We start from the raw sequence: 26,161 nt of genomic DNA, 5'->3' as shown, positions 1-26,161 counted from the left end.
ATAACGTGGCGTCCTCAAAGGACCTGAGCAAACGGCAGGTGTCACAGATGAGCTGCCACTGGCTGACATCGAAGTTACATAGGGGAGTACTCCTGTCCGCTTGGATCATCAAGAAATTGTTTATGGCCTTTCTCTGTCCATACAGTTAGTCCAACATATGAAGGGTGGAATTCCAACGGGTAGAAATGTTGCATATCAGCCGATGTTTGGGGATGCTGTTCTGCCGCTGCTGCTCAAGGAGGGTGTGCTTGGCGGTGTACGTGTGGCTGAAGTGCATGCAAAGTTTCCTGGCCATTTTTAGGATGTCTTGCAGATGGGTGGATGACGCAGCGCCGACACCATGTTCTTCCCGTTGTCGGTCACCATGGTTCCGATTTTGAGTTGTTGCAGAGAAAGCCAGGATTCGATTTCTTGATGAAGGACACGGAGCAGTTCCTCCCCCAGGCAAATGAGGTGTAGAACAGCATCTAACTTGTGGTATGCTGGAAGGACACTGTTAATTATCCCTGTAGTGGAGGCTGTGGACACGGTGGAGGAGGCAGAGGCGGACATTGTCGCAGGACCAACAGCGTGAGAACTTGGAGGCGGAAGTGGCGTCACCTGGCCAAGTTGCTGGTTTGGCTGGGCAGGAACCACATTTACCCAGTGGGCGGTAAAGGACATATATTGTCCTTGACTGTAGTTACAGTTCTACACATCGGCGCTGCCGTGAACTTTGGCAGACACAGACAGGCTCAAGGACTTGCCCAACTTCTGTTCTACATATTTGTGCAGGGCTGGTACTGCCTTTTTCGCAAAGAAATGACAGCTTGGGACTCTCCACCTCGGCTCGGCACAAGCCATCAGTTCTCTGAAAGGTGCAGAGTCCACCACTTGGAAAGGGAGGGACTGCAGCACCAGCAACTTGGCCAGGAGCACGTTCAGCTTCTGCGCCGTTGGATGAGTGCACGCATACTGTTGTCTCTTGGCAATCGCTTCGGTGATCGATTGCTGACAGAATGACTGACGAGGAGTAGGAGCATTAGGACTGGCAGATGATGGGAAGGACAGATGGCTCCCTTCGGCTAAGGTGGTGGAGCCTTGACTGCCTGAAATCGGGTGTGTGCCACTCGGTGATGCATCGGTTGCTGCGGCAGGCTGGACCACCACATTGGAGCCACTGTTCTCCCAGGCCAATTTATGGTGACGCTGCATATGTTGACTCGGGGACGTGGTGCCAACATTGGCACCCTGGCCACGCTTCACCTTCTGCCCACAGATTCGGCAAATGGCCATGTTCACCTCCTCCGGCGGCTTAACAAAAAACTGCCACACTGCCGAGTAGGTGATTTTATCCCCAACACTCCGCACTGACCGACTGCTACCGCCGCTGCTTCTGTGAACATGCACCACTACTTTCCGGGCAGGTAGGCTCCTGCGACAGTCTCTGAGCCAGGAGCCTGGTTGCTCGCAGCACCAATTCCCATGCCACTCTTCTCATCAATACTTGCCCACCTACCGGAGGAAGCGGCAGATGTCTCCTCTGGATCTTGGCAGTAGCTGCTGACTGTCCTCTATTAGCTTGTCCTCCCTGTTTAGTGGAGCTGAGCCCACAGCGTATGAAACTTGTCTGGCTGAGGGAACAGAAAAGGACAGGCGAGGTTGAGGACAGGTGAGGGCACAGGGCCTGCTCCCGGGTCATGCCAACTAGGGGTGGTGTCTGACAAACCCACCGACTGTTGGCTGGGGGTGTCTGATGTCATTTGGGATGAAGTGGATGACCGAGTCAACCATTCAAGAAATGCTGGGTTGCTGGTCAAGACACGATCGCTAGATGACACCGGGAGCTCAGGCCTCTCGAAATGACCCCTGCTGCCATGCCCCTGTCACTTCTCTGTCTGACATACTGTTAGATCAAATCATTAAATAAAAAGGAATTAGTACACCCCAAAAAAGTCTGTAATTTTGTCACATCACTACACAATGGCAAATAATATTCCCCCCCCCCCCCCCCCCACAAATACACTAATATGCTTTAGAACATATAACTGCACCGCACAAGGGCAATTAAGACGCAGAAATATTTCCTTGTAATAAACCCCAAGAACGTTTTGCTGGAATTGCAGTGCTGTATAATGGCAATCTGGCTCCGCAGTCAGTGCAGCAAGGTGTAATAGGATTGTTCCTATTCCCCAGGCTGTAACCTCCCCGACTGAACCCTGTTCTACATAAATGCTGTGGAATGATTCCTCCCTATCCTTTCCCTCCACTTCTAATGATCTTTCCCTGAACTTCTATACACTAAAATATAAGTTTTCAAGTCTTTCCTCGCACTGTCCCTAGCGCCTGCTGACGTCTCTCCCTGCACTAAGTACGCTGGAAAATGGCTGAATCCAAGATGGCTGAGGCTATTTATAGGGCTGTGACATCACAGGGCTGGCTGGCTGCTGATTGGCTGCATACATGGCATTGTGGGTGATCCCTCATTCCCAGAGTTCTTTGCTCCATGTCCTAACACGTGCAGCAGCCATTTTAAAAAAAAAAAATGCGATTCATTACCACGAAGCGTCAGAAAAATTCAGATTCTGTGCGAATTTAATTTTTCCTGAAATTCGGATTGAATTCCACTTTGTCAACTTCAATTCGCTCATCTCTAGTTACTGCGTTTACCTGATGGGGTAGATCATGTGATATTTTTCTAGAGCTGGATGCAGCGCTATCTAATGTGTTTAAAAAATTTTTCTTTTTTATTGTAAATGGTTAGATAAAATGGAAAGGGAGCCTTTATTTTATTTTTTATTTTATTTTTTTACCGGAATTTTTTATTTTTATTTTTTATAAAACTTTTTTTTTTTTAACTTTTTTTTAATTTCTGTTTGATTATGGGACTTAAACTTTTGAGGGTCTGATCCCTTTTCCAATGCAGGACAATACATACATTGTACTGCAGTGGAAGTATCAGTTTTACCCTGACCTGTGGGCTGGGCCTCATAGGCCTCTGTAGCTGTCAGGCCCAGGCTGCCCTAGCAGCCACCGGCACCGCACAGTCACATTGCCGGGAGCTGTTGTGAGAGAGAGGAATTTTCCGTCATCAGAGTTTTCAGCGATGTTGATGGATACAGCCGGGCCCCTGTACGGATCGAGCACGCACAGCTCCTGTGTTTAGTATTTTCATACTCGTGAACTGTAACGACAGCCACCACTACTTGTCTACTACACAAGCGCGCGCTGTCAGGCATGGGCTGTGTGGCGTTTTTATATGTCCATGTATTGTGTCTACTTTATAAAAAAAAAAAATACATAAGTTATCCAAACCTTCCAATCCCCATTTTATGTTAAATAGGTTGCACGGTAACGATGTAGCTTCCGGCAAAGTGAGATCACAGAGCGATCCGGCGGGCATGATTATATATATTTTTTTGTCTAAAATAACTGATCTCTGACAGAAATGGCTCAAACTAATGCACAGGAATCGTGTTTTTTTTTTTGTTTTTTTCTGTTCTTCTGAAGTATCAGAAAAACGGAAAAATAACGGTGATGTGAATTCTACCTTGGGGCTCATGCACACAACCGTTGGCTGTTTTGCAGTCTGCAAATTGCAGATCTGCAAAACAAGGGTACCAACCGTGTGCATTCCTCATTTTATGGAACGTCTGGCCCGTAATAGAACAGTCTTATCCTTGTCCGTATTGCACGGTGTGCTGTCCGCATCTTTTGCAGCCCCATCGAATGAATGCGGATCTGATGTGGTCCCAAACAACGGTCGTGTGCATGAGATTGCGCCCGTTAGACTATATAGAGCTCATGGTCTCGTCCAGTTTTTCATGTTTGTGTGTTTTTTTTCTTTGTTTTTTTAAAGACAAAGCCAGGATTGGATGCTTCTTCCAGCTAAAATATTTTTAGATTTTGGCTAAAAAGAAAAAAAAAACTGCATAAAAATTGTATGTGTGTTTCCAGTCTAATATGATTTTTTTTTATTTGCTTTGTGGTTTGCAAACGAGAATCACAATATATTTTTTAATCCTAACAGAAAATCCCAGTAGAAACTCCGATGGAAGACTCAGGTCATCGCTAGATTGTAAAGTAGAAGGTGACGATATCGGGCAGCACATTATCTGTAAGGTGCATCCAGGACTTCACAGTGCAGATCTGTCACATAATCCCCCTAATCATGAGGAACCTTCTCTTGACCAATCACAGATTGTTACCACAATTATCGGGCAGGATGGAGATAAAAGGTTTCAGTGTGGTGAATGTGGAAAACAGTTTGCACACAGCTCAGGTCTTTGCAGACACAGAAGAAGTCACGCAGAAGAGAGGCCGTATTCTTGTTCAGAATGTGGGAAGTCTTTTCTGAGGACATCTGATCTGCTTAGACATGAGAGAGATCATACAAAAGAGAAACCAATGTTTTCATGTTCAGAATGTGAGAAATGCTTTACAATTAAATCTGCTCTTGTTAACCATGAGAGAAGTCACACAAGAGAGAAGCTGTTTGCTTGTTCACAATGTGGGAAGTGCTTTACAGACAAATCAAATCTCCTTACACATCAGAGAAGGCACACAGGAGAGAAGCCGTATTCATGTTCAGATTGTGGGAGATGTTTTACAGGAAAATCGAATCTTCTTACACATCAGAGAATGCACAGAAAGGATAAGTCGTATTCATGTTCAGTATGTCGGAAGTGCTTTACATTTAAATCAAATCTTAATCGGCATGAGAGACTGCATACAGAGAAGCCAGATCTCCTTATACATCAGAAAAATCTCATAGGAGAGAAGACTTATTCATGCTCAGAATGCGGGAAATGCTTTACAAATAAATCAAATCTTACTGTACATCAAAGAAGTCACACAGGAGAGAAGCCGCATTCATGTTCACTGTGTGGGAGACGTTTTACAAATACATCAGCTCTTATTAAACATGAGAGAATTCACACAGGAGAGAAGCCGTATTCATGCTCAGAATGTGGGAAATGTTTTAAATATAAATCAAATCTCAATCAGCATGAGAGAATTCACACAGGAGAGAAGCCGTATTCATGTTCAGAATGTGGGAAATGTTTTACAGATAAATCTGCTTATGATAAGCACGAGAGAGTTCACACAGGGGAGAAGCCATTCTCATGTTCAGAATGTGGGAAATGTTTTACAAGTAAATCGAGTCTTGTTAATCATGAGAGACGTCACACAGGAGAGAAGCCGTATTCATGTTCAGAATGTGGGAAATGTTTTACAGAAAAATCTAATCTCCTTACACATCAGAGCGTTCACAGGCAAGACAAACCATATCCATGTTCAATATGTGGGAAATGCTTCACAGGTAAATCAAATCTTAATCGACATGAGAAAATGCACAAAGAGAAGCAGTATTCATGTTCAGAATGTGGGAAATGCTTTAAGGAAAAGTCAGGTCTCTTAAGCCATGAAATAATTCACGTAGGGGTAAAGTCATATTCATGTTCAGAATGTGGGAAATATTTTACAGTTAAATCAAGTCTACTTATACATAAAAGAATTCACACAGGAGAGAAGCCGTATTCATGTTCAGAATGTGGGAAAAGTTTTACAGTTAAATCAAATTTAATTATACATAAAAGAGTTCACACAGGAGAGAAGCCTTATTCATGCTCAGAATGTGAAAAATGCTTTTTAAATAAATCAGATCTTGTTATACATGAGAGAAGTCACACAGGAGAGAAACCGTATTCATGTTCAATATGTGGGAAATGCTTTACAAAAAAATCGGTTCTTATTCAGCATGAGAAAATTCACACAGGAGAGAAGCCGTATTCATGCTCAGAATGTGGGAAATGCTTTATATATAAATCAAATCTTGTTATACATGAGAGAATTCACACAGGAGAAAAGCCATATTCATGTTCAGAATGTGGGAAATGTTTTGGAAATAAATCAAATCTTAATCAACATGAAAGATTTCACACAAAAGAGAAACAATTGTGATGCTTCAAACTGTGTTTTACGAGGAAAGCAAATTTTAAAACGGATCAGAAAATTCATTCAGAGAAGAAACTTTATTCCTGTTGGGAAATGTTATAAGAGAAAAATAGGACTTTATTGGCGAGATATTTATGTACTGTTGGAGCAGTGACGATGAATTGTCCCCATGAACCTTACCTCTTCTCATACCTCACTTCCACCCACACTGCCGGAAAATCTAGAAAGACATAGTGTAAGGGAAAGGATCCCCTATGTAGATCTTTATGTACCATGTGGATGTATCAATATCTGATCTTCAGTCATACAGTATATAAAGATAAAGCTGATGGAATAGAAAGAAATAGCAATAAATTTAATTTGTGATAATTGGTAAAACATTAATAAAATCCTTGATCTTATATTTCCTTCTGTGTCTTGAATTCCTTATATTGCCTCTTTGTCAAAAAACGCTCCAGTAGGTATTTATTGTATGGACTCCTTCACACTAGTGTATTCTGATCAGTATTTTGCTTCAATATTAGTGCTGGTAGGTTTGGATTCTTACTGCTTTGGATGAATCTGAATGTTTTTGGTGCTTTCACTAAACATTGAGTTCCCGATCGCCGTACCTTCATTATACGGTATTGGCTCCGCTGCGGCTGAATGAAGATGGCCGCCAGTAATGCAAGACTACTCTCATACATTTTGTCATGTGACACTAGTCTTGCGTTACCGGCGGCCTTCTTCATTGGCCACAGTGGAGGAGCCATTACCATATAATGAAGGTACGGTGATTGGTGTTGGCAGATTTGGATTCATCCTGCTCCCAATCAGTAGTTGTGAGCAAAAACAAGAATTAGCTCCAAAACATGGAAGACTTAAATCTTCCCATTATACTTTTCTCAGGTTATATTCCCCTCCCAGTTTTGTCTGATCCTCAGAAATCCATGTAAGCCAAACCTGTGGCTCATCTGTCCATGAGAATTGTGCACTTTTAGCACCAGAAATGCAGGTAAAATGTGCAAATTACATCTAGCTATTTTAGCCCTTTTCCATTTGACTTCAGTAGGCAACACGGCTGAAATACTATTAAAAAAAAAAACTACTTCTAAAAAAAACATTTGAGAACAGCTGCATGAAGAAAAAAAGTGCAGTCTTATATACTGTACATGGTCCCAATTTTTTTCTGGTGTTTTGAATGCAGATTACGCACAAGATAACGGATAGAATTCATAGTGGATCCTATGAGAATAAGCTGACCAGATCCTGATGCAGTAAAGCTGACCTAAACCATGACCTTTCCAACACCATGGTCTCATGTCAATGGTCTTTCGTTTTTGCCACACGTCTTCTGCTTCACAGTTTTTTGATGAGTGGCCAGCTTTCAGCACCAGTTTCCTTGGGTCCCTCCAGGTATTTTTTATTGGGTAGTTTCCAAAAACTGTTGCAACTTAGTTATTCCTTTGACTAAATAGAAGAAAAAAAGCGGCACTCACCGAATCTTCATAAATCATAGCTTTATACGGCAACAGCCGTATCGCGCTTCGTTGGCTTGACAAAGCGTGAAACGGCGGTTGCCTGATTTTGCTGCATTTGTGACCCACACCTGCTGTGTTTTAACCTGCGATAAAGCTACGATTTGTGAAGATTCAGTGAGTGCCGATTTATTTTTATTTATTTTTTCTTCTATTTATTCAAGCGATTATTGGACGGTTTCTCTTGGGCAGAGCACCACCTATTCACTGCATGTTCCCTGGAGGAGAAGTGTTGCTGACATTGTACCGCGCTCAGGACTCCCGGCTGTGGTATCTTTGTATTGATTAGCTTAGTTATTCCGTTGGGTAGTTTATCGTTTGAGTTAGCGTCAGGGAACCATAAATGAGCATAGTTAGGTTTATTGTCAGGGAAGGGAAGTCTGCATCAAATATACCAACAAAGAGAAAAGCATGGGTCGCACATCCACATGCCATGTATCGATCTATTGTTGCTGCTCAGCATAATTAGTAGTATACAGTGCCATAATCTGCACACTGAGGCTTTAATATAAGTTTTGATCAAAATGCTTAAGACACTCACCACGTCAAGGTTGCCACTTAGTGGATACCTACTGGCACAGCAACCATGCATATAGATCAAAACATATACAATCGCCTTGTGTACAGTATGTAGATTATGGTGCTGTATACTAATTAAACTGAGAAGCAACAACAGATAAATGCACAGGATGTGGATGTGCGATCCATGCTTTTCTGTTTTTGTTGGTATAGTCTGCAACAAATAATCTAGTAAAGTGTGTAGTATCAGAGAACCATCACTGTAGGTAGGTCTTGAGTAAGGGAAGTCTGCATCAAATAATCTAGTTACCTTTAGCATCAGGGAACCCTCGTCGTAATTAGGTTTAGTATCAAGGAACTATCACTATAGTTAGGTGCATAGTAAGGGAAGTCTGCATCCAATAATCCAGTTAGCTTTAGTATCGGGGAACCCTCATCGTAATTAGGTTTAGTATCGGGGAACCCTCATCGTAATTAGGTTTAGTATCTGGAAACCCTCATCGTAATTAGGTTTAGTATCGGGGAACCCTCATCGTAATTAGGTTTAGTATCTGGAAACCCTCATCGTAATTAGGATTAGTATCTGGAAACCCTCATCGTAATTAGGTTTAGTATCGGGGAACCCTCATCGTAATTAGGTTTAGTATCGGGGAACCCTCATCGTAATTAGGTTTAGTATCGGGGAACCCTCATCGTAATTAGGTTTAGTATCAGGGAACCTTCATCGTAGTTAGCTTTAGTGTCAGGGAAGTCCAGATCAAATAAGCTGGTTATATTTGGTGTCAGGAAAGTCTATATGAAATCTAGTTAGATTTAACATCAGGGAGTCCGCATCAAATAATCTAGTTAGGTTTAGTGTTGGGGAACCTCCACTCTCATGAAAGGCACACAAACATACACTCACCTAAAGAATTACTAGGAACATCTGTTCTATTTCTCATTAATGCAATTATCTAGTCAACCAATCACATGGCAGTTGCTTCAATGCATTTAGGGGGGTGCTCCTGGTCAAGACAATCTCCTGAACTCCAAACTGAATGTCAGAATGGGAAAGAAAGGTGATTTAAGCAATTTTGAGCGTGGCATGGTTGTTGGTGCCAGACGGGCCGCTCTGAGTATTTCACAATCTGCTCAGTTACTGGGATTTTCACGCACAACCATTTCTAGGGTTTACAAAGAATGGTGTGAAAAGGGAAAAACATCCAGTATGCGGCCGTCCTGTGGGCAAAAATGCCTTGTGGATGGTAGAGGTCAGAGGAGAATGGGCCGACTGATTCAAGCTGATAGAAGAGCAACGTTGACTGAAATAACCACTCGTTACAACCGAGGTCTGCAGCAAAGCATTTGTGAAGCCACAACACGCACAACCTTGAGGCGGATGGGCTACAACAGCAGAAGACCCCACCGGGTACCACTCATCCGCACTACAAATAGGAAAAAGAGGCTACAATTTGCACGAGCTCACCAAAATTGGACTGTTGAAGACTGGAAAAATGTTGCCTGGTCTAATGAGTCTCTATTTCTGTTGAGACATTCAAATGGTAGAGTCCGAATTTGGCGTAAACAGAATGAGAACATGTATCCATCCTCTGATGGCTACTTCCAGCAGGATAATGCACCATGTCACAAAGCTCCAATCATTTCACATTGGTTTCTTGAACATGACAATGAGTTCACTGTACTAAAATGACCCCCACAGTCACCAGATCTCAACCCAATAGAGCATCTTTGGGATGTGGTGGAACGGGAGCTTCGTGCCCTGGATGTGCATCCCTCAAATCTCCATCAACTGCAAGATGCCATCCTATCAATATGGGCCAACATTTCTAAAGAATGCTATCAGCACCTTGTGGAATCAATGCCACGTAGAATTAAGGCAGTTCTGAAGGCAAAAGGGGGTCCAGCACCGTATTAGTATGGGGGCACTAATAATTCTTTAGGTGAGTGTATATATCAGTCTGGGAAGTTTTATGGTTGATTTGTGTCCATATGTGTTAAATTTGACTTTGTAAAAGCCGTTTGAGAGTGTGACTTTTGGCACCTGGATCCGGTTTGTACAGTTTACAAAGAATGGGCAGATGGACATATGTCTATCCCATCTGAACACCTCCACTGTCCCATACAGGGGGGAGGGGGTGTAAATTAGGAACCCATATATGTGCCGGCATACATACATAATTCCTCTGGGTAGCCATTTTGTATGCTTCTGGCCTATGTAAAAGAACAGTGAACTCTCATCTTCCTGAAGCCTGGGTCAAGTATGATATAGATGGACACTTTTATTACCACTACTCTGTGAGGCCGGCTATAAAAGGTCATAAAGGCAATACCAGGCCCAGCTCATTCTGTCCTATAAGATAAAGATCAGCTCGCTGTCAAGCCTGGCTGGAGCGTGACGTCATTAATTTCCAGGTCTGGTTTGAGGAGAGCTAATAGCCCTTAATTAGCTCTGGGCATAAAACCAGTCCACTTTCATATTTCAGTTATGAATCAACTTATGCCCTCTCTGACACCAGATCCAGGCTCTACAGAGTATTGTGGTTAATTGGGTATCAAATATGACCAGAGGATGTGATTCTGTAGCTCACCTATGGGTGGTAGAAGAACTACAGGTCCCAGCATTACCGTGTGTGGTCTCATTCTGTATGTAAATAAATAAGGATCGCAAATATGTATTCTGTATAAAAATATGCCGATGTATCAGGGAGATACAGGCTTAAGTATAATCCTCATTGTAGGAACTGAACTTCGATGGGGTAATAAAACCCTTGGAGGCCAATCCCTGGGCTTCACAGTCACTCTGCTGCCATTGGCTGACAGGAGTAAGTCTCCTGCCCATGGCAGAGTTCATAAAGATCTGTGCACAAGGACAGAGGAGAGAGACCCATGGAACATCACCCGACACTTAATTGGACATTGACGGCATATCCCTGTATCAGAAGAACTTTGAGGGTCTCCCCTGATACATACTGAACGGGGTTTGCAAGGATTCAAAAAGGACATATGAACGACCATCTGAAAGCCTCCAGAGAAACTAAGTATTCTTTCACCTTTTTCCCTTTCATTTGAACTGTCGTGATTATTTATATTGTTATTATTATTCTGTAGATTTATAGTCATTTTCATTAGACTTGTATGCACTGAACAACGTACCTTGCCTTTGAAGAGACGTTACCAGGTAGTTAGTTAAATTGCATTTAGGAATTGTAGCTGGAGGTGATTGACTGCGGTTGGTCAGTAAGTGATATCCGGTTCATCCACTGATCTGTGTGATAGTGAATGACCCGGATAGTCGGCTCGTGGACCGGGAACCCACGTGGTGGCAGTTACCGAAGTGTAGTGGGGGGGTGTTAGCCGAATGGTAATACCCCGGTCACGTGTAATACCCCGGTCACGTGAGGTCTCTGTGTGTGCGCAGACTCCGTCACAGACCACTACGTCACAGCTGTGGGATCCGGAGCGATCGGATCCATAGTTCGTGACAATATACACATTCATATTTATAGTAATCATCCCTGTATTAATCTGCTGTCCAGTCACTGATCCAGAAGGGTGGCTCTCAAACCTTAGTCCAGGACTAAAATAATAAAACATGGAATTGACCACATCAACGGTGTTCCACATGTGGGGGGTCAGGCATGAACTGCGTGCCCTTAATTTCCTCCTAACCCCAAGAGATCAGAAGGACTATAATTTGTAAATTTAGGTTTTTCTGGTAATTTCCCCTAATAATTTTATAATGTTTTTCTGTATCTGCCCTTATCCACTGGTTGTACCATGATTTGGGTGGTTGTGGACCGTTTCTCCAAAATGGCTGATTGGTTCCATTGGTTTTCCTACTGCTGTTCATCTAGCTCACCTGTTTATCAAACGCATTTTCCATCTGCATGAGTTTTCTCAGCCGGTTGTCTCTGACAGAGGAGTGCAGTTCATGTCCTAGTTCTGAAGACCACTCTGTAGATTGCTGGATTTCAAGTTGCATTTCTCCTCGGCATATCATCCTCAGTCTAATGAGCAGGTGGAATGCATAAATAAGGTTTTGGAGAATTACCTGTGTCATTTTATTTATTCTCGTCTTGGATGTCAATGGGTGTCTTTGTCTCCTTGAGTCAAATTCTAGGAGAAACAGATGGTCAGGTATAACCCTTTACTAGACTTTCTTTAATGTAGTCTTTTATGGCCTGATGTTCTAGACTCGACAAATTAAAAAATGCTCCATTTTGTTAATTTAGAGTCTGGAATCAACTTAATCTAACAGACATAGTCGGAGTGACTCTGTGGGGGTTAGAATATGGTGATGTAAAAAAAAGTAAGTTTTAAGCTATTTAGATATAAAAAAAACTCTACATATGTGGTATCATTGTAATCATACTGACCCAGTTTTTTGTTTTTTTTCCAATTCCACCTAATTTGGAAATTTTTTCCACTACATTGTATGGTGGCATTAGAAAGTGCAACTTGTCCAACAAAAAAAATAAGCCCTCAAATGGATATGTGAATGGAAAAATAAAAAAGTTAGGGCTCAAGAAAGATAGCAAAGAAAAATGAAAACACAAAAATAAAAAAACCTCCAGTATTCTAAGGGTTAAGACACTAAGAGTGCCACCTTAACATTACATGTTCAAATTAATGATTATATAGTGAGCGTGTGGAGAAAACATACAAGTAATGGAAACTGACCATCTAGAGGTGCAGAGCAGCCCACCTTACTCCCCCAGGGATCTGCTATGTTCTAGTTCATTACTGCAGCCGCTACGTTCCTGAGGTCAGACAATGTCCTGAAATGACCTTCATACAACAGGATGTGCCCTGTATTCAAGAAATGTGTCCGGCTCTATCGGTATATACTAATACAGGAGAACCTCTCTGTATATAACACATAGAAAAGGTCCGTCTGGTGTATGGGAAATAGACAGTTCACTGCGAGCAGGCTAAACTCCATGTCTGAAGAGGACCTTACCAGCAGGAGAACCTCTCTATATCTAACACATAGAAAAGGTCCGTCTGGTGTATGGGAAATAGACAGTACACTGTGAGCAGGCTAAACCCCATGTCTGAAGAGGACCTCACCAGCGGGAGAACCTCTCTGTATATAACACATAGAAAAGGTCAGTCTGGGGTATGGGAAATAGACAGTACACTGTGAGCAGGATAAACTCCATGCCTGAAGAGGATGTCACCAGCAGGAGAACCTCTCTGTATATAACACATAGAAAAGGTCCATCTGGTGTATGGGAAATAGACAGTACACTGTGAGCAGGCTAAACCCCATGTCTGAAGAGGACCTCACCAGCGGGAGAACCTCTCTGTATATAACACATAGAAAAGGTCAGTCTGGGGTATGGGAAATAGACAGTACACTGTGAGCAGGATAAACTCCATGCCTGAAGAGGATGTCACCAGCAGGAGAACCTCTCTGTATATAACACATAGAAACCCCCCACCGTGCCTCGGCGTTCGCTGCAACGCAGGAAAACAGGGAGCAGGACACCTCCTAACGCGACCCTAAAGATCTCCCTAAACTCCTAATGCATGAGCCGCCTCAGAAGGTAAGGGGGCTCATGCTCTCCAACCTAGAACCCTAGGTATCCCTGCTATGTCCTGAGCCTGAAGACAGGGCAGAGACCACCCATTCATCCAGTACAACGGATGCATGGTGTCTCCAAAAGCCCACCAGCTGGCCACCAACTAGACAGGGTTCACAGCCGAACGACAGGTAAGTAACAAAAGGCAACAGACAACCACCCATTCATCCAGTACAACGGATGCATGGTGTCTCACCAGCGGGAGAACCTCTCTGTATATAACACATAGAAAAGGTCCGTCTGGTGTATGGGAAATAGACAGTTCACTGTGAGCAGGCTAAACTCCATGTCTGAAGAGGACCTCACCAGCAGGAGAACTTCTCTGTATATAACACATAGAAAAGGTCCGTCTGGTGTATGGGAAATAGACATTACACTGTGAGCAGGCTAAACTCCATACCTGAAGAGGACCTCACCAGCAGGAGAACCTCTCTGTATATAACACATAGAAAAGGTCCGTCTGGTGTATGGGAAATAGACATTACACTGTGAGCAGGCTAAACTCCATACCTGAAGAGGACCTCCCCAGCAGGAGAACTTCTCTGTATATAACACATAGAAAAGGTCCGTCTGGTGTATGGGAAATAGACAGTTCACTGTGAGCAGGCTAAACTCCATGTCTGAAGAGGACCTCACCAGCAGGAGAACTGATGGGGAACATGCTGAGCTTTCCTTTGACAATGATGACTGTGAAATCACAGGTTACCACCAAAGTCCTGCAATCTGAATGTATACTTCGTGGGAACAATTCACGGATAACTCCTTATAAATAGATTTGAGCCGATACTTTATTTTTCTCGTTCTCCGTGATTAGAGGCTCATCTGCAGCATCACCTGAGCTCACACCCTGTTCTCACAGGGCTCGGGGTGAAGGGCGTCCATGATACGGATTCATGGTTTATGGTGATATTAAACAGTGTGAGACGGGACCACTCAAACAGTCTCTTTTCAGGGTTTATTAGGCACACAGTACAGTACAGGCTTGCTTTCTTCAAATAACAGAACAGTCCAAATGAAATAACAAAACACAGTGATACAGGCTTCTCACCAGCTGTAGTTTTCTCCCAGCAAATCCTCACTGCCAAGAGGTTTGGTTCAGTAGTCTTCCTCTCAGACCACCATCCACACACCCTGCTCTTTGGCAGAGTGTCTTTTTTAAATCACCCTCGCACCTGTGTGTGTGGCGGTAACACCCGAGATGGAGTACGGGAGTGACCTTCCCACCCAAGCTCTTCAGTCACTCCTAAATCCCGGACCCAAATTCCAGCTACCACCAACTCAGTGATCTACCACCACTGGTCACTACTTACCTCCGGGATTTACATCACTGAGCGTAGCAGCCTCAGTGACACATACCTACCATCTATGATGTCACCCACTGCATGCTTACAACAGTTAAAGGATTCAAAATAAAATTCTGATAAAAACCTGATTTTCTACCACACATCTGTTCCACTTTATTGGGCAAAATTAACTGTAATTGATCCCATACCACAAAGGGTTAACCTCTTAAGGACACATGACGTATCGGTACGTCATGTATAGTTCCGATCACCGCCGCCCGGCGGGCAGTGATCGGAACCCGATGCCTGCTCAAATCATTGAGCAGGCACCTTGGCTAAATGCGCCGGGGGGTCCTGTGACCCCCCCATGTCGGCGATCGCAGCAAACCGCAGGTCAATTCAGACCTGCGGTTTCAGAAGTTTCTGATCAGAAACTTCAAATAACCTTTATTTTAAGGTTTAACCCCCCCCTGCTGCCCTCTTTGTTATCTGCCGGCGGGCGCAGCAAAGGGGGGGGTGCGGGGAGTGCGGCAGGGAGGGTGATCATCCGCCAGCCCCCTCTCTCAGGATAGCCGAGCGGTTTGCAGAGTGTCAGCACATTGCTGACACTCTGCTTGAAACGCCTGACATCTGTGCTGGCACAGATGCCATGCGTTTAACCCCTTCCATGCCGCGGTCCGTAGGGACCGCTGTATGGAAAAGGTTAAGAGGGAGGGAGCTCCCTCCCTCTCCCATCGGGGGCTGCTGTGCCTTTTCAGCCCACGAAGGGAGAGGGAGGGGGTTCCCCTCCCTCCCTACCACCCACTGCTCTGCTGTGGCAGCGAGTGATGGGTACCATGGCAACCGGACGCCTTCAAGGGTTTCTATCACTTTGTTTCACCTATTTAGCTTTCAGACACTAGCGATCCGCTAGTGTCTGCTTTATCTAACCATCCTAATATAAGAGCTTATTGTCCTGCCGTTTAGCTAAAAAAATAACTTATATAGATATGCAAATGAGCCTCTAGGTGCTATGGGGGCGTGATTAGCACCTAGAGGCTCCGTCTACCTTAACAAACTGCAGCCGCCCAGCGCGTCCCTCCAGCCCGCCCATCTCCAGCTGAAGCGATCCTCTCCGTGCGCGTCTCTGTTCTGCGCATGCGCAGTGAATGTCTGATCGCTTCCCTGCTCAGACATCTCCACTGCGCCTGTTCCTCGGAGCACTATGACGTCATCGGCGCAGGCGCAGTGGAGATGTCTGAGCAGGGAAGCGATCAGACATTCACTGCGCATGCGCCGAATACGAGGAGCATCGCATTCCGGAGGAGATGGGCGGGCTGGAGGGACGCGCTGGGCGGCGGCAGTTTGTTAAGGTAGACGGAGCCTCTAGGTGCTAATCACGCCCCCATAGCACCTAGAGGCTCATTTGCATATCTATATAAGTTATTTTTTTAGCTAAACGGCAGGACAATAAGCTCTTATATTAGGATGGTTAGATAAAGCAGACACTAGCGGATCGCTAGTGTCTGAAAGCTAAATAGGTGAAACGAAGTGATAGAAACCCTTTCACAGGCGTCCGGCTGTCCATGGTGCTGATTAGACTTCTGCTAAAGGCAGAAGTCTAATCAGTGAAAATACAGTACAGTACACTATATAGTGTACTGTACTGTATTATACAGACATCAGACCCACTGGATCTTCAAGAACCAAGTGGGTCTGGGTCAAAAAAAATAAATAAAAATCAAAAAACACATTTATCACTGATTAAAAATGAAAAAATAAAATTCCCTACACATGTTTGATATCACAGCATCCGTAACGACCTGATCTATAAAACGGTCATGTTACTTTACCCGAACGGTGAACGCCATAAAAAATAAAATAAAACTATGATGAAATTTAAATTTTGCCCACCTTACTTCCCAAAAAAGGTAATAAAAGTGATCAAAAAAGTCGTATGTACGCCAAAATAGTACCAATCAAACCGTCACCTCATCCCGCAAAAAATGAGACCCTACCTAAGATAATCGCCCAAAAACTGAAAAAACTATGGCTCTCAGAATATGGAGACACTAAAACATGAATTTTTTTTTTGTTTTAAAAATGATATTGTGTAAAACTTACATAAATAAAAATAAAGTATACATATTAGGTATCGCCGCGTCCGTATCGACCGGCTCTATAAAAATATTACATGATCTAACCTGTCAGATGAATGTTGAAAATAAAAACGGTGCCAAAACAGCTATTTCTTGTTACCTTACCTCACAAAAAGTGTAATATAGAGCAACCAAAAATCATATGTACCCTAAACTAGTACCAACAATACTCCCACCCTATCCCGTAGTTTCTAAAATGGGGTTACTTTTTTGGAGTTTCTACTCTAGGGGTGCATCAGGGGGGCTTCAAATAGGACATGGTGTCAAAAAACAGTCCAGCAAAATCTGCCTTCCAAAACTGTATGGCATTCCTTTCCTTCTGCGCCCTACCGTGTGCCTGTACAGTAGTTTATGACCACATATGGGGTGTTTCTGTAAACTACAGAATCAGGGCAATAAATATAGCATTTTGTTTGGCTGTTAACCCTTGCTTTGTAACTGGAAAAAAATTGATTAAAATTGATAATTTGCCAAAAAATCTAAATTCAGAAATTTTATCACCATTTGCCATTAACTCTTGTGCAACACCTAAAGGGTTAACGACGTTTGTAAAATCAGTTTTAAATACCTTGAGGTGTGTAGTTTATAGAATGGGGTCATTTTTAGGCGTTTTCTATTATGTAAGCCTCGCAAAGTGACTTCAGACCTGAACTGGTCCCTAAAAAGTGGGTTTTTGAAAATTTCGGAAAATTTTCAAGATTTGCTTCTAAACTTCTAAGCCTTGTAACGTCCCCCAAAAATAAAATATCATTCCCAAAATGATCCAAACATGAAGAAGACATATGGGGAATGTAAAGTAATAGCTATTTTTGTAGTTTTTACTATGTATTATAGAAGTAAAGAAATTGAAACTTGGAAATTTGCCAAATGTTTGGTAAATTTGTTTTTTTTTTATAAATAAAAATGATTTTTTTTTTTACTTCATTTTATCAGTGTCATGAAGCACAATATGTGACGAAAAAACAGTCTCAGAACGGCCTGGATAAGTCAAAGCGTTTTAAAGTTATCAGCACTTAAAGTGACACTGGTCAGATTTGCAAAAAATGGCCTTAAGGTGAAATAAGGCTGAGTCCTTAAGGGGTTAAGCAGGTCCTTACGGAGTACGGAGTTTAGACAATTCACTGCGAATCAGCTAAATCCCATCACAGTTCCGGACCTGACCACCAGGGGGCTAAGAGGTCCGTACCGGCCATGGGAAATAGACGGCTGCTGTAGAGTCCGCTACTCCCCATACTTAGTAAGGACCGGTCCGTGCCGTGCATAGAGTTTATCAGTGTGAGCTGGCTAAACACTGGCTCTGTTCTGGACCTGTCCACTAGGGGGCTAAGAGGTCCATGCCGTGCATGGAGTTTATCAGTGTGAGCTGGCTAAACACTAGCTCTGTTCCGGACCTGTCCACTAGGGGGCTAAGAGGTCCGTGCCGTGCATGGAGTTTATCAGTGTGAGCGGGCTAAACACTAGCTCTGCTCCGGACCCGTCCACTAGGGGGCTAAGAGGACCGTGCCGTGCATGGAGTTTATCAGTGTGAGCGGGCTAAACACTAGCTCTGCTCCGGACCCGTCCACTAGGGGGCTAAGAGGTCCGTGCCGTGCATGGAGTTTATCAGTGTGAGCGGGCTAAACACTAGCTCTGTTCTGGACCTGTCCACTAGGATGCTAAGAGGTCTGTGCCGTGCATGGAGTTTATCAGTGTGAGCTGGCTAAACACTAGCTCTGTTCTGGACCTGTCCACCAGGGGGCTAAGAGGTCCGTGCCGTGCATGGAGTTTATCAGAGTGAGCTGGCTAAACACTAGCTCTGTTCCGGACCTGTCCACTAGGGGGCTAAGAGGTCCGTGCCGTGCATGGAGTTTATCAGTGTGAGCGGGCTAAACACTAGCTCTGTTCCGGACCTGTCCACTAGGGGGCTAAGAGGTCCGTGCCGTGCATGGAGTTTATCAGTGTGAGCTGGCTAAACACTAGCTCTGTTCTGGACCTGTCCACTAGGGGGCTAAGAGGACCGTGCCGTGCATGGAGTTTATCAGTGTGAGCTGGCTAAACACTAGCTCTGTTCCGGACCTGTCCACTAGGGGGCTAAGAGGACCGTGCCGTGCATGGAGTTTATCAGTGTGAGCGGGCTAAACACTAGCTCTGTTCTGGACCTGTCCACTAGGGGGCTAAGAGGACCGTGCCGTGCATGGAGTTTATCAGTGTGAGCTGGCTAAACACTAGCTCTGTTCTGGACCTGTCCACTAGGGGGCTAAGAGGTCCGTGCCGTGCATGGAGTTTATCAGTGTGAGCTGGCTAAACACTAGCTCTGTTCCGGACCCGTCCACTAGGGGGCTAAGAGGTCCGTGCCGTGCATGGAGTTTATCAGTGTGAGCTGGCTAAACACTAGCTCTGTTCTGGACCTGTCCACTAGGGGGCTAAGAGGTCCGTGCCGTGCATGGAGTTTATCAGAGTGAGCTGGCTAAACACTAGCTCTGTTCTGGACTTGTCCACTAGGGGGCTAAGAGGTCTGTGCCGTGCATGGAGTTTATCAGTGTGAGCTGGCTAAACACTAGCTCTGTTCCGGACCTGTCCACTAGGGGGCTAAGAGGTCCGTGCCGTGCATGGAGTTTATCAGAGTGAGCTGGCTAAACACTAGCTCTGTTCTGGACTTGTCCACTAGGGGGCTAAGAGGTCTGTGCCGTGCATGGAGTTTATCAGTGTGAGCTGGCTAAACACTAGCTCTGTTCCGGACCTGTCCACTAGGGGGCTAAGAGGTCCGTGCCGTGCATGGAGTTTATCAGTGTGAGCGGGCTAAACACTAGCTCTGTTCCGGACCTGTCCACTAGGGGGCTAAGAGGACCGTGCCGTGCATGGAGTTTATCAGTGTGAGCTGGCTAAACACTAGCTCTGTTCCGGACCTGTCCACTAGGTGGCTAAGAGGTCCGTGCCGTGCATGGAGTTTATCAGTGTGAGCGGGCTAAACACTAGCTCTGTTCCGGACCTGTCCACTAGGGGGCTAAGAGGTCCGTGCCGTGCATGGAGTTTATCAGTGTGAGCTGGCTAAACACTAGCTCTGTTCCGGACCTGTCCACTAGGGGGCTAAGAGGTCTGTGCCGTGCATGGAGTTTATCAGTGTGAGCTGGCTAAACACTAGCTCTGTTCCGGACCTGTCCACTAGGGGGCTAAGAGGACCGTGCCGTGCATGGAGTTTATCAGTGTGAGCTGGCTAAACACTAGCTCTGTTCCGGACCTGTCCACTAGGGGGCTAAGAGGTCCGTGCCGTGCATGGAGTTTATCAGTGTGAGCTGGCTAAACACTAGCTCTGTTCCGGACCTGTCCACTAGGGGGCTAAGAGGTCCGTGCCGTGCATGGAGTTTATCAGTGTGAGCGGGCTAAACACTAGCTCTGTTCCGGACCTGTCCACTAGGGGGCTAAGAGGTCCGTGCCGTGCATGGAGTTTATCAGTGTGAGCCGGCTAAACACTAGCTCTGTTCCGGACCTGTCCACTAGGGGGCTAAGAGGTCCGTGCCGTGCATGGAGTTTATCAGTGTGTGCGGGCTAAACACTAGCTCTGTTCCGGACCTGTCCACTAGGGGGCTAAGAGGACCGTGCCGTGCATGGAGTTTATCAGTGTGAGCTGGCTAAACACTAGCTCTGTTCCGGACCTGTCCACTAGGGGGCTAAGAGGACCGTGCCGTGCATGGAGTTTATCAGTGTGAGCGGGCTAAACACTAGCTCTGTTCCGGACCCGTCCACTAGGGGGCTAAGAGGTCTGTGCCGTGCATGGAGTTTATCAGTGTGAGCTGGCTAAACACTAGCTCTGTTCCGGACCTGTCCACTAGGGGGCTAAGAGGACCGTGCCGTGCATGGAGTTTATCAGTGTGAGCTGGCTAAACACTAGCTCTGTTCCGGACCTGTCCACTAGGGGGCTAAGAGATCCGTGCCGTGCATGGAGTTTATCAGTGTGTGCGGGCTAAACACTAGCTCTGTTCCGGACCTGTCCACTAGGGGGCTAAGAGGACCGTGCCGTGCATGGAGTTTATCAGTGTGAGCTGGCTAAACACTAGCTCTGTTCCGGACCTGTCCACTAGGGGGCTAAGAGGTCCGTGCCGTGCATGGAGTTTATCACTGTGAGCGGGCTAAACACTAGCTCTGTTCCGGACCTGTCCACTAGGGGGCTAAGAGGTCCGTGCCGTGCATGGAGTTTATCAGAGTGAGCGGGCTAAACACTAGCTCTGTTCTGGACCTGTCCACTAGGGGGCTAAGAGGTCCGTGCCGTGCATGGAGTTTATCAGTGTGAGCGGGCTAAACACTAGCTCTGTTCCGGACCTGTCCACTAGGGGGCTAAGAGGTCCGTGCCGTGCATGGAGTTTATCAGAGTGAGCGGGCTAAACACTAGCTCTGTTCTGGACCTGTCCACTAGGGGGCTAAGAGGACCGTGCCGTGCATGGAGTTTATCAGAGTGAGCCGGCTAAACACTAGCTCTGTTCCGGACCTGTCCACTAGGGGGCTAATAGGTCCGTGCCGTGCATGGAGTTTATCAGTGTGAGCTGGCTAAACACTAGCTCTGTTCTGGACCTGTCCACTAGGGGGCTAAGAGGTCCGTGCCGTGCATGGAGTTTATCAGTGTGAGCGGGCTAAACACTAGCTCTGTTCCGGACCTGTCCACTAGGGGGCTAAGAGGTCCGTGCCGTGCATGGAGTTTATCAGTGTGAGCTGGCTAAACACTAGCTCTGTTCCGGACCTGTCCACTAGGGGGCTAAGAGGTCTGTGCCGTGCATGGAGTTTATCAGTGTGAGCTGGCTAAACACTAGCTCTGTTCCGGACCTGTCCACTAGGGGGCTAAGAGGTCCGTGCCGTGCATGGAGTTTATCAGTGTGAGCTGGCTAAACACTAGCTCTGTTCCGGACCTGTCCACTAGGGGGCTAAGAGGACCGTGCCGTGCATGGAGTTTATCAGTGTGAGCGGGCTAAACACTAGCTCTGTTCCGGACCTGTCCACTAGGGGGCTAAGAGGACCGTGCCGTGCATGGAGTTTATCAGTGTGAGCGGGCTAAACACTAGCTCTGTTCTTGACCTGTCCATTAGGGGGCTAAGAGGTCCGTGCCGTGCATGGAGTTTATCAGTGTGAGCTGGCTAAACACTAGCTCTGTTCTGGACCTGTCCACTAGGGGACTAAGAGGTCCGTGCCGTGCATGGAGTTTATCAGTGTGAGCTGGCTAAACACTAGCTCTGTTCCGGACCTGTCCACTAGGGGGCTAAGAGGTCCGTGCCGTGCATGGAGTTTATCAGTGTGAGCTGGCTAAACACTAGCTCTGTTCCGGACCCGTCCACTAGGGGGCTAAGAGGTCCGTGCCGTGCATGGAGTTTATCAGTGTGAGCTGGCTAAACACTAGCTCTGTTCCGGACCTGTCCACTAGGGGGCTAAGAGGTCCGTGCCGTGCATGGAGTTTATCAGTGTGAGCGGGCTAAACACTAGCTCTGTTCCGGACCTGTCCACTAGGGGGCTAAGAGGTCCGTGCCGTGCATGGAGTTTATCAGTGTGAGCGGGCTAAACACTAGCTCTGTTCCGGACCCGTCCACTAGGGGGCTAAGAGGTCCGTGCCGTGCATGGAGTTTATCAGTGTGAGCGGGCTAAACACTAGCTCTGTTCCGGACCTGTCCACTAGGGGGCTAAGAGGACCGTGCCGTGCATGGAGTTTATCAGTGTGAGCTGGCTAAACACTAGCTCTGTTCCGGACCTGTCCACTAGGGGGCTAAGAGGTCCGTGCATGGAGTTTAGCAGTGTGTGCGGGCTAAACACTAGCTCTGCTCCGGACCTGTCCACTAGGGGTTAAGAGGACCGTGCCGTGCATGGAGTTTATCAGTGTGAGCTGGCTAAACACTAGCTCTGTTCCGGACCTGTCCACTAGGGGGCTAAGAGGTCTGTGCCGTGCATGGAGTTTATCAGTGTGTGCGGGCTAAACACTAGCTCTGTTCTGGACCTGTCCACTAGGGGGCTAAGAGGTCTGTGCCGTGCATGGAGTTTATCAGTGTGAGCGGGCTAAACACTAGCTCTGTTCCGGACCTGTCCACTAGGGGGCTAAGAGGTCCGTGCCGTGCATGGAGTTTATCAGTGTGAGCGGGCTAAACACTAGCTCTGTTCTGGACCTGTCCACTAGGGGGCTAAGAGGTCCGTGCCGTGCATGGAGTTTATCAGAGTGAGCGGGCTAAACACTAGCTCTGTTCCGGACCTGTCCACTAGGGGGCTAAGAGGACCGTGCCGTGCATGGAGTTTATCAGTGTGAGCGGGCTAAACACTAGCTCTGTTCCGGACCTGTCCACTAGGGGGCTAAGAGGTCCGTGCCGTGCATGGAGTTTATCAGAGTGAGCGGGCTAAACACTAGCTCTGTTCCGGACCCGTCCACTAGGGGGCTAAGAGGTCTGTGCCGTGCATGGAGTTTATCAGTGTGAGCGGGCTAAACACTAGCTCTGTTCCGGACCCGTCCACTAGGGGGCTAAGAGGTCTGTGCCGTGCATGGAGTTTATCAGTGTGAGCTGGCTAAACACTAGCTCTGTTCTGGACCTGTCCACTAGGGGGCTAAGAGGACCATGCCGTGCATGGAGTTTATCAGTGTGAGCTGGCTAAACACTAGCTCTGTTCCGGACCTGTCCACTAGGGGGCTAAGAGGTCCGTGCCGTGCATGGAGTTTATCAGTGTGAGCGGGCTAAACACTAGCTCTGTTCCGGACCTGTCCACTAGGGGGCTAAGAGGTCCGTGCCGTGCATGGAGTTTATCAGTGTGAGCTGGCTAAACACTAGCTCTGTTCCGGACCTGTCCACTAGGGGGCGAAGAGGTCCGTGCCGTGCATGGAGTTTATCAGTGTGAGCTGGCTAAACACTAGCTCTGTTCCGGACCTGTCCACTAGGGGGCTAAGAGGTCTGTGCCGTGCATGGAGTTTATCAGTGTGAGCGGGCTAAACACTAGCTCTGTTCCGGACCCGTCCACTAGGGGGCTAAGAGGTCTGTGCCGTGCATGGAGTTTATCAGTGTGAGCTGGCTAAACACTAGCTCTGTTCCGGACCCGTCCACTAGGGGGCTAAGAGGTCTGTGCCGTGCATGGAGTTTATCAGTGTGAGCTGGCTAAACACTAGCTCTGTTCCGGACCTGTCCACTAGGGGGCTAAGAGGTCCGTGCCGTGCATGGAGTTTATCAGTGTGAGCGGGCTAAACACTAGCTCTGTTCCGGACCTGTCCACTAGGGGGCTAAGAGGTCCGTGCCGTGCATGGAGTTTATCAGTGTGAGCTGGCTAAACACTAGCTCTGTTCCGGACCTGTCCACTAGGGGGCGAAGAGGTCCGTGCCGTGCATGGAGTTTATCAGTGTGAGCTGGCTAAACACTAGCTCTGTTCCGGACCTGTCCACTAGGGGGCTAAGAGGTCCGTGCCGTGCATGGAGTTTATCAGTGTGAGCTGTCTAAACACTAGCTCTGTTCCGGACCTGTCCACTAGGGGGCTAAGAGGTCCGTGCCGTGCATGGAGTTTATCAGAGTGAGCTGGCTAAACACTAGCTCTGTTCCGGACCTGTCCACTAGGGGGCTAAGAGATCCGTGCCGTGCATGGAGTTTATCAGTGAGAGCGGGCTAAACACTAGCTCTGTTCCGGACCTGTCCACTAGGGGGCTAAGAGGTCCGTGCCGTGCATGGAGTTTATCACTGTGAGCCGGCTAAACACTAGCTCTGTTCCGGACCTGTCCACTAGGGGGCTAAGAGGTCCGTGCCGTGCATGGAGTTTATCAGTGTGAGCTGGCTAAACACTAGCTCTGTTCCGGACCCGTCCACTAGGGGGCTAAGAGGTCCGTGCCGTGCATGGAGTTTATCAGTGTGAGCTGGCTAAACACTAGCTCTGTTCCGGACCCGTCCACTAGGGGGCTAAGAGGTCCGTGCCGTGCATGGAGTTTATCAGTGTGAGCTGGCTAAACACTAGCTCTGTTTCGGACCTGTCCACTAGGGGGCTAAGAGGGCCGTGCCGTGCATGGAGTTTATCAGTGTGAGCGGGCTAAACACTAGCTCTGTTCCGGACCTGTCCACTAGGGGGCTAAGAGGTCCGTGCCGTGCATGGAGTTTATCAGTGTGTGCGGGCTAAACACTAGCTCTGTTCCGGACCCGTCCACTAGGGGGCTAAGAGGTCCGTGCCGTGCATGGAGTTTATCAGTGAGAGCGGGCTAAACACTAGCTCTGTTCCGGACCTGTCCACTAGGGGGCTAAGAGGGCCGTGCCGTGCATGGAGTTTATCAGTGTGAGCTGGCTAAACACTAGCTCTGTTCTGGACCTGTCCACTAGGGGGCTAAGAGGACCGTGCCGTGCATGGAGTTTATCAGTGTGAGCTGGCTAAACACTAGCTCTGTTCTGGACCTGTCCACTAGGGGGCTAAGAGGACCGTGCCGTGCATGGAGTTTATCAGTGTGTGCGGGCTAAACACTAGCTCTGTTCCGGACCCGTCCACTAGGGGGCTAAGAGGTCCGTGCCGTGCATGGAGTTTATCAGTGTGAGCGGGCTAAACACTAGCTCTGTTCCGGACCTGTCCACTAGGGGGCTAAGAGGTCCGTGCCGTGCATGGAGTTTATCAGAGTGAGCTGGCTAAACACTAGCTCTGTTCCGGACCTGTCCACTAGGGGGCTAAGAGGACCGTGCCGTGCATGGAGTTTATCAGAGTGAGCGGGCTAAACACTAGCTCTGTTCCGGACCTGTCCACTAGGGGGCTAAGAGGTCCGTGCCGTGCATGGAGTTTATCAGTGTGAGCTGGCTAAACACTAGCTCTGTTCCGGACCTGTCCACTAGGGGGCTAAGAGGTCCGTGCCGTGCATGGAGTTTATCAGTGTGAGCGGGCTAAACACTAGCTCTGTTCCGGACCTGTCCACTAGGGGGCTAAGAGGTCCGTGCCGTGCATGGAGTTTATCAGAGTGAGCTGGCTAAACACTAGCTCTGTTCCGGACCTGTCCACTAGGGGGCTAAGAGGACCGTGCCGTGCATGGAGTTTATCAGAGTGAGCGGGCTAAACACTAGCTCTGTTCCGGACCTGTCCACTAGGGGGCTAAGAGGTCCGTGCCGTGCATGGAGTTTATCAGTGTGAGCTGGCTAAACACTAGCTCTGTTCCGGACCTGTCCACTAGGGGGCTAAGAGGTCCGTGCCGTGCATGGAGTTTATCAGTGTGAGCGGGCTAAACACTAGCTCTGTTC

The 26,161-nt window shown here is 47.0% G+C and overlaps 3 protein-coding genes across 5 annotated transcripts in view; 2 read left to right on the top strand and 1 right to left on the bottom strand.

Moving 5' to 3' along the window:
• Positions 1-26,161, bottom strand: part of LOC120998324 (aspartic and glutamic acid-rich protein-like) — a 2,513,920-nt gene that overhangs the window by 1,147,918 nt on the left and 1,339,841 nt on the right. The window lies entirely within an intron of this gene.
• Positions 1-26,161, top strand: part of LOC120998305 (gastrula zinc finger protein XlCGF26.1-like) — a 4,064,644-nt gene that overhangs the window by 3,605,605 nt on the left and 432,878 nt on the right. The gene's annotated exons all lie outside the window — the stretch shown is intronic.
• LOC120998312 (gastrula zinc finger protein XlCGF26.1-like) overlaps positions 1-26,161 on the top strand; it is a 422,105-nt gene that overhangs the window by 18,539 nt on the left and 377,405 nt on the right. For 2 of the 3 annotated variants that reach the window (XM_040428970.1, XM_040428972.1), the window contains one exon: positions 4,010-6,332. The exons of the other annotated variant lie outside the window; for it this stretch is intronic. In XM_040428970.1, the coding sequence (XP_040284904.1) occupies positions 4,010-5,943 (1,934 nt within the window). In that variant the 3' untranslated portion in view covers positions 5,944-6,332. Of the gene's footprint in view, positions 1-4,009; positions 6,333-26,161 lie in introns of those variants that run through there. 3 annotated transcript variants of the gene reach the window in all.

Source organism: Bufo bufo, chromosome 4 (assembly GCF_905171765.1).
Source record: "Bufo bufo chromosome 4, aBufBuf1.1, whole genome shotgun sequence".
Lineage (NCBI taxonomy): Eukaryota > Metazoa > Chordata > Amphibia > Anura > Bufonidae > Bufo > Bufo bufo.
Note: the sequence above shows the minus strand (reverse complement) of the source record. Positions and strands in the feature narration are given on the sequence as shown.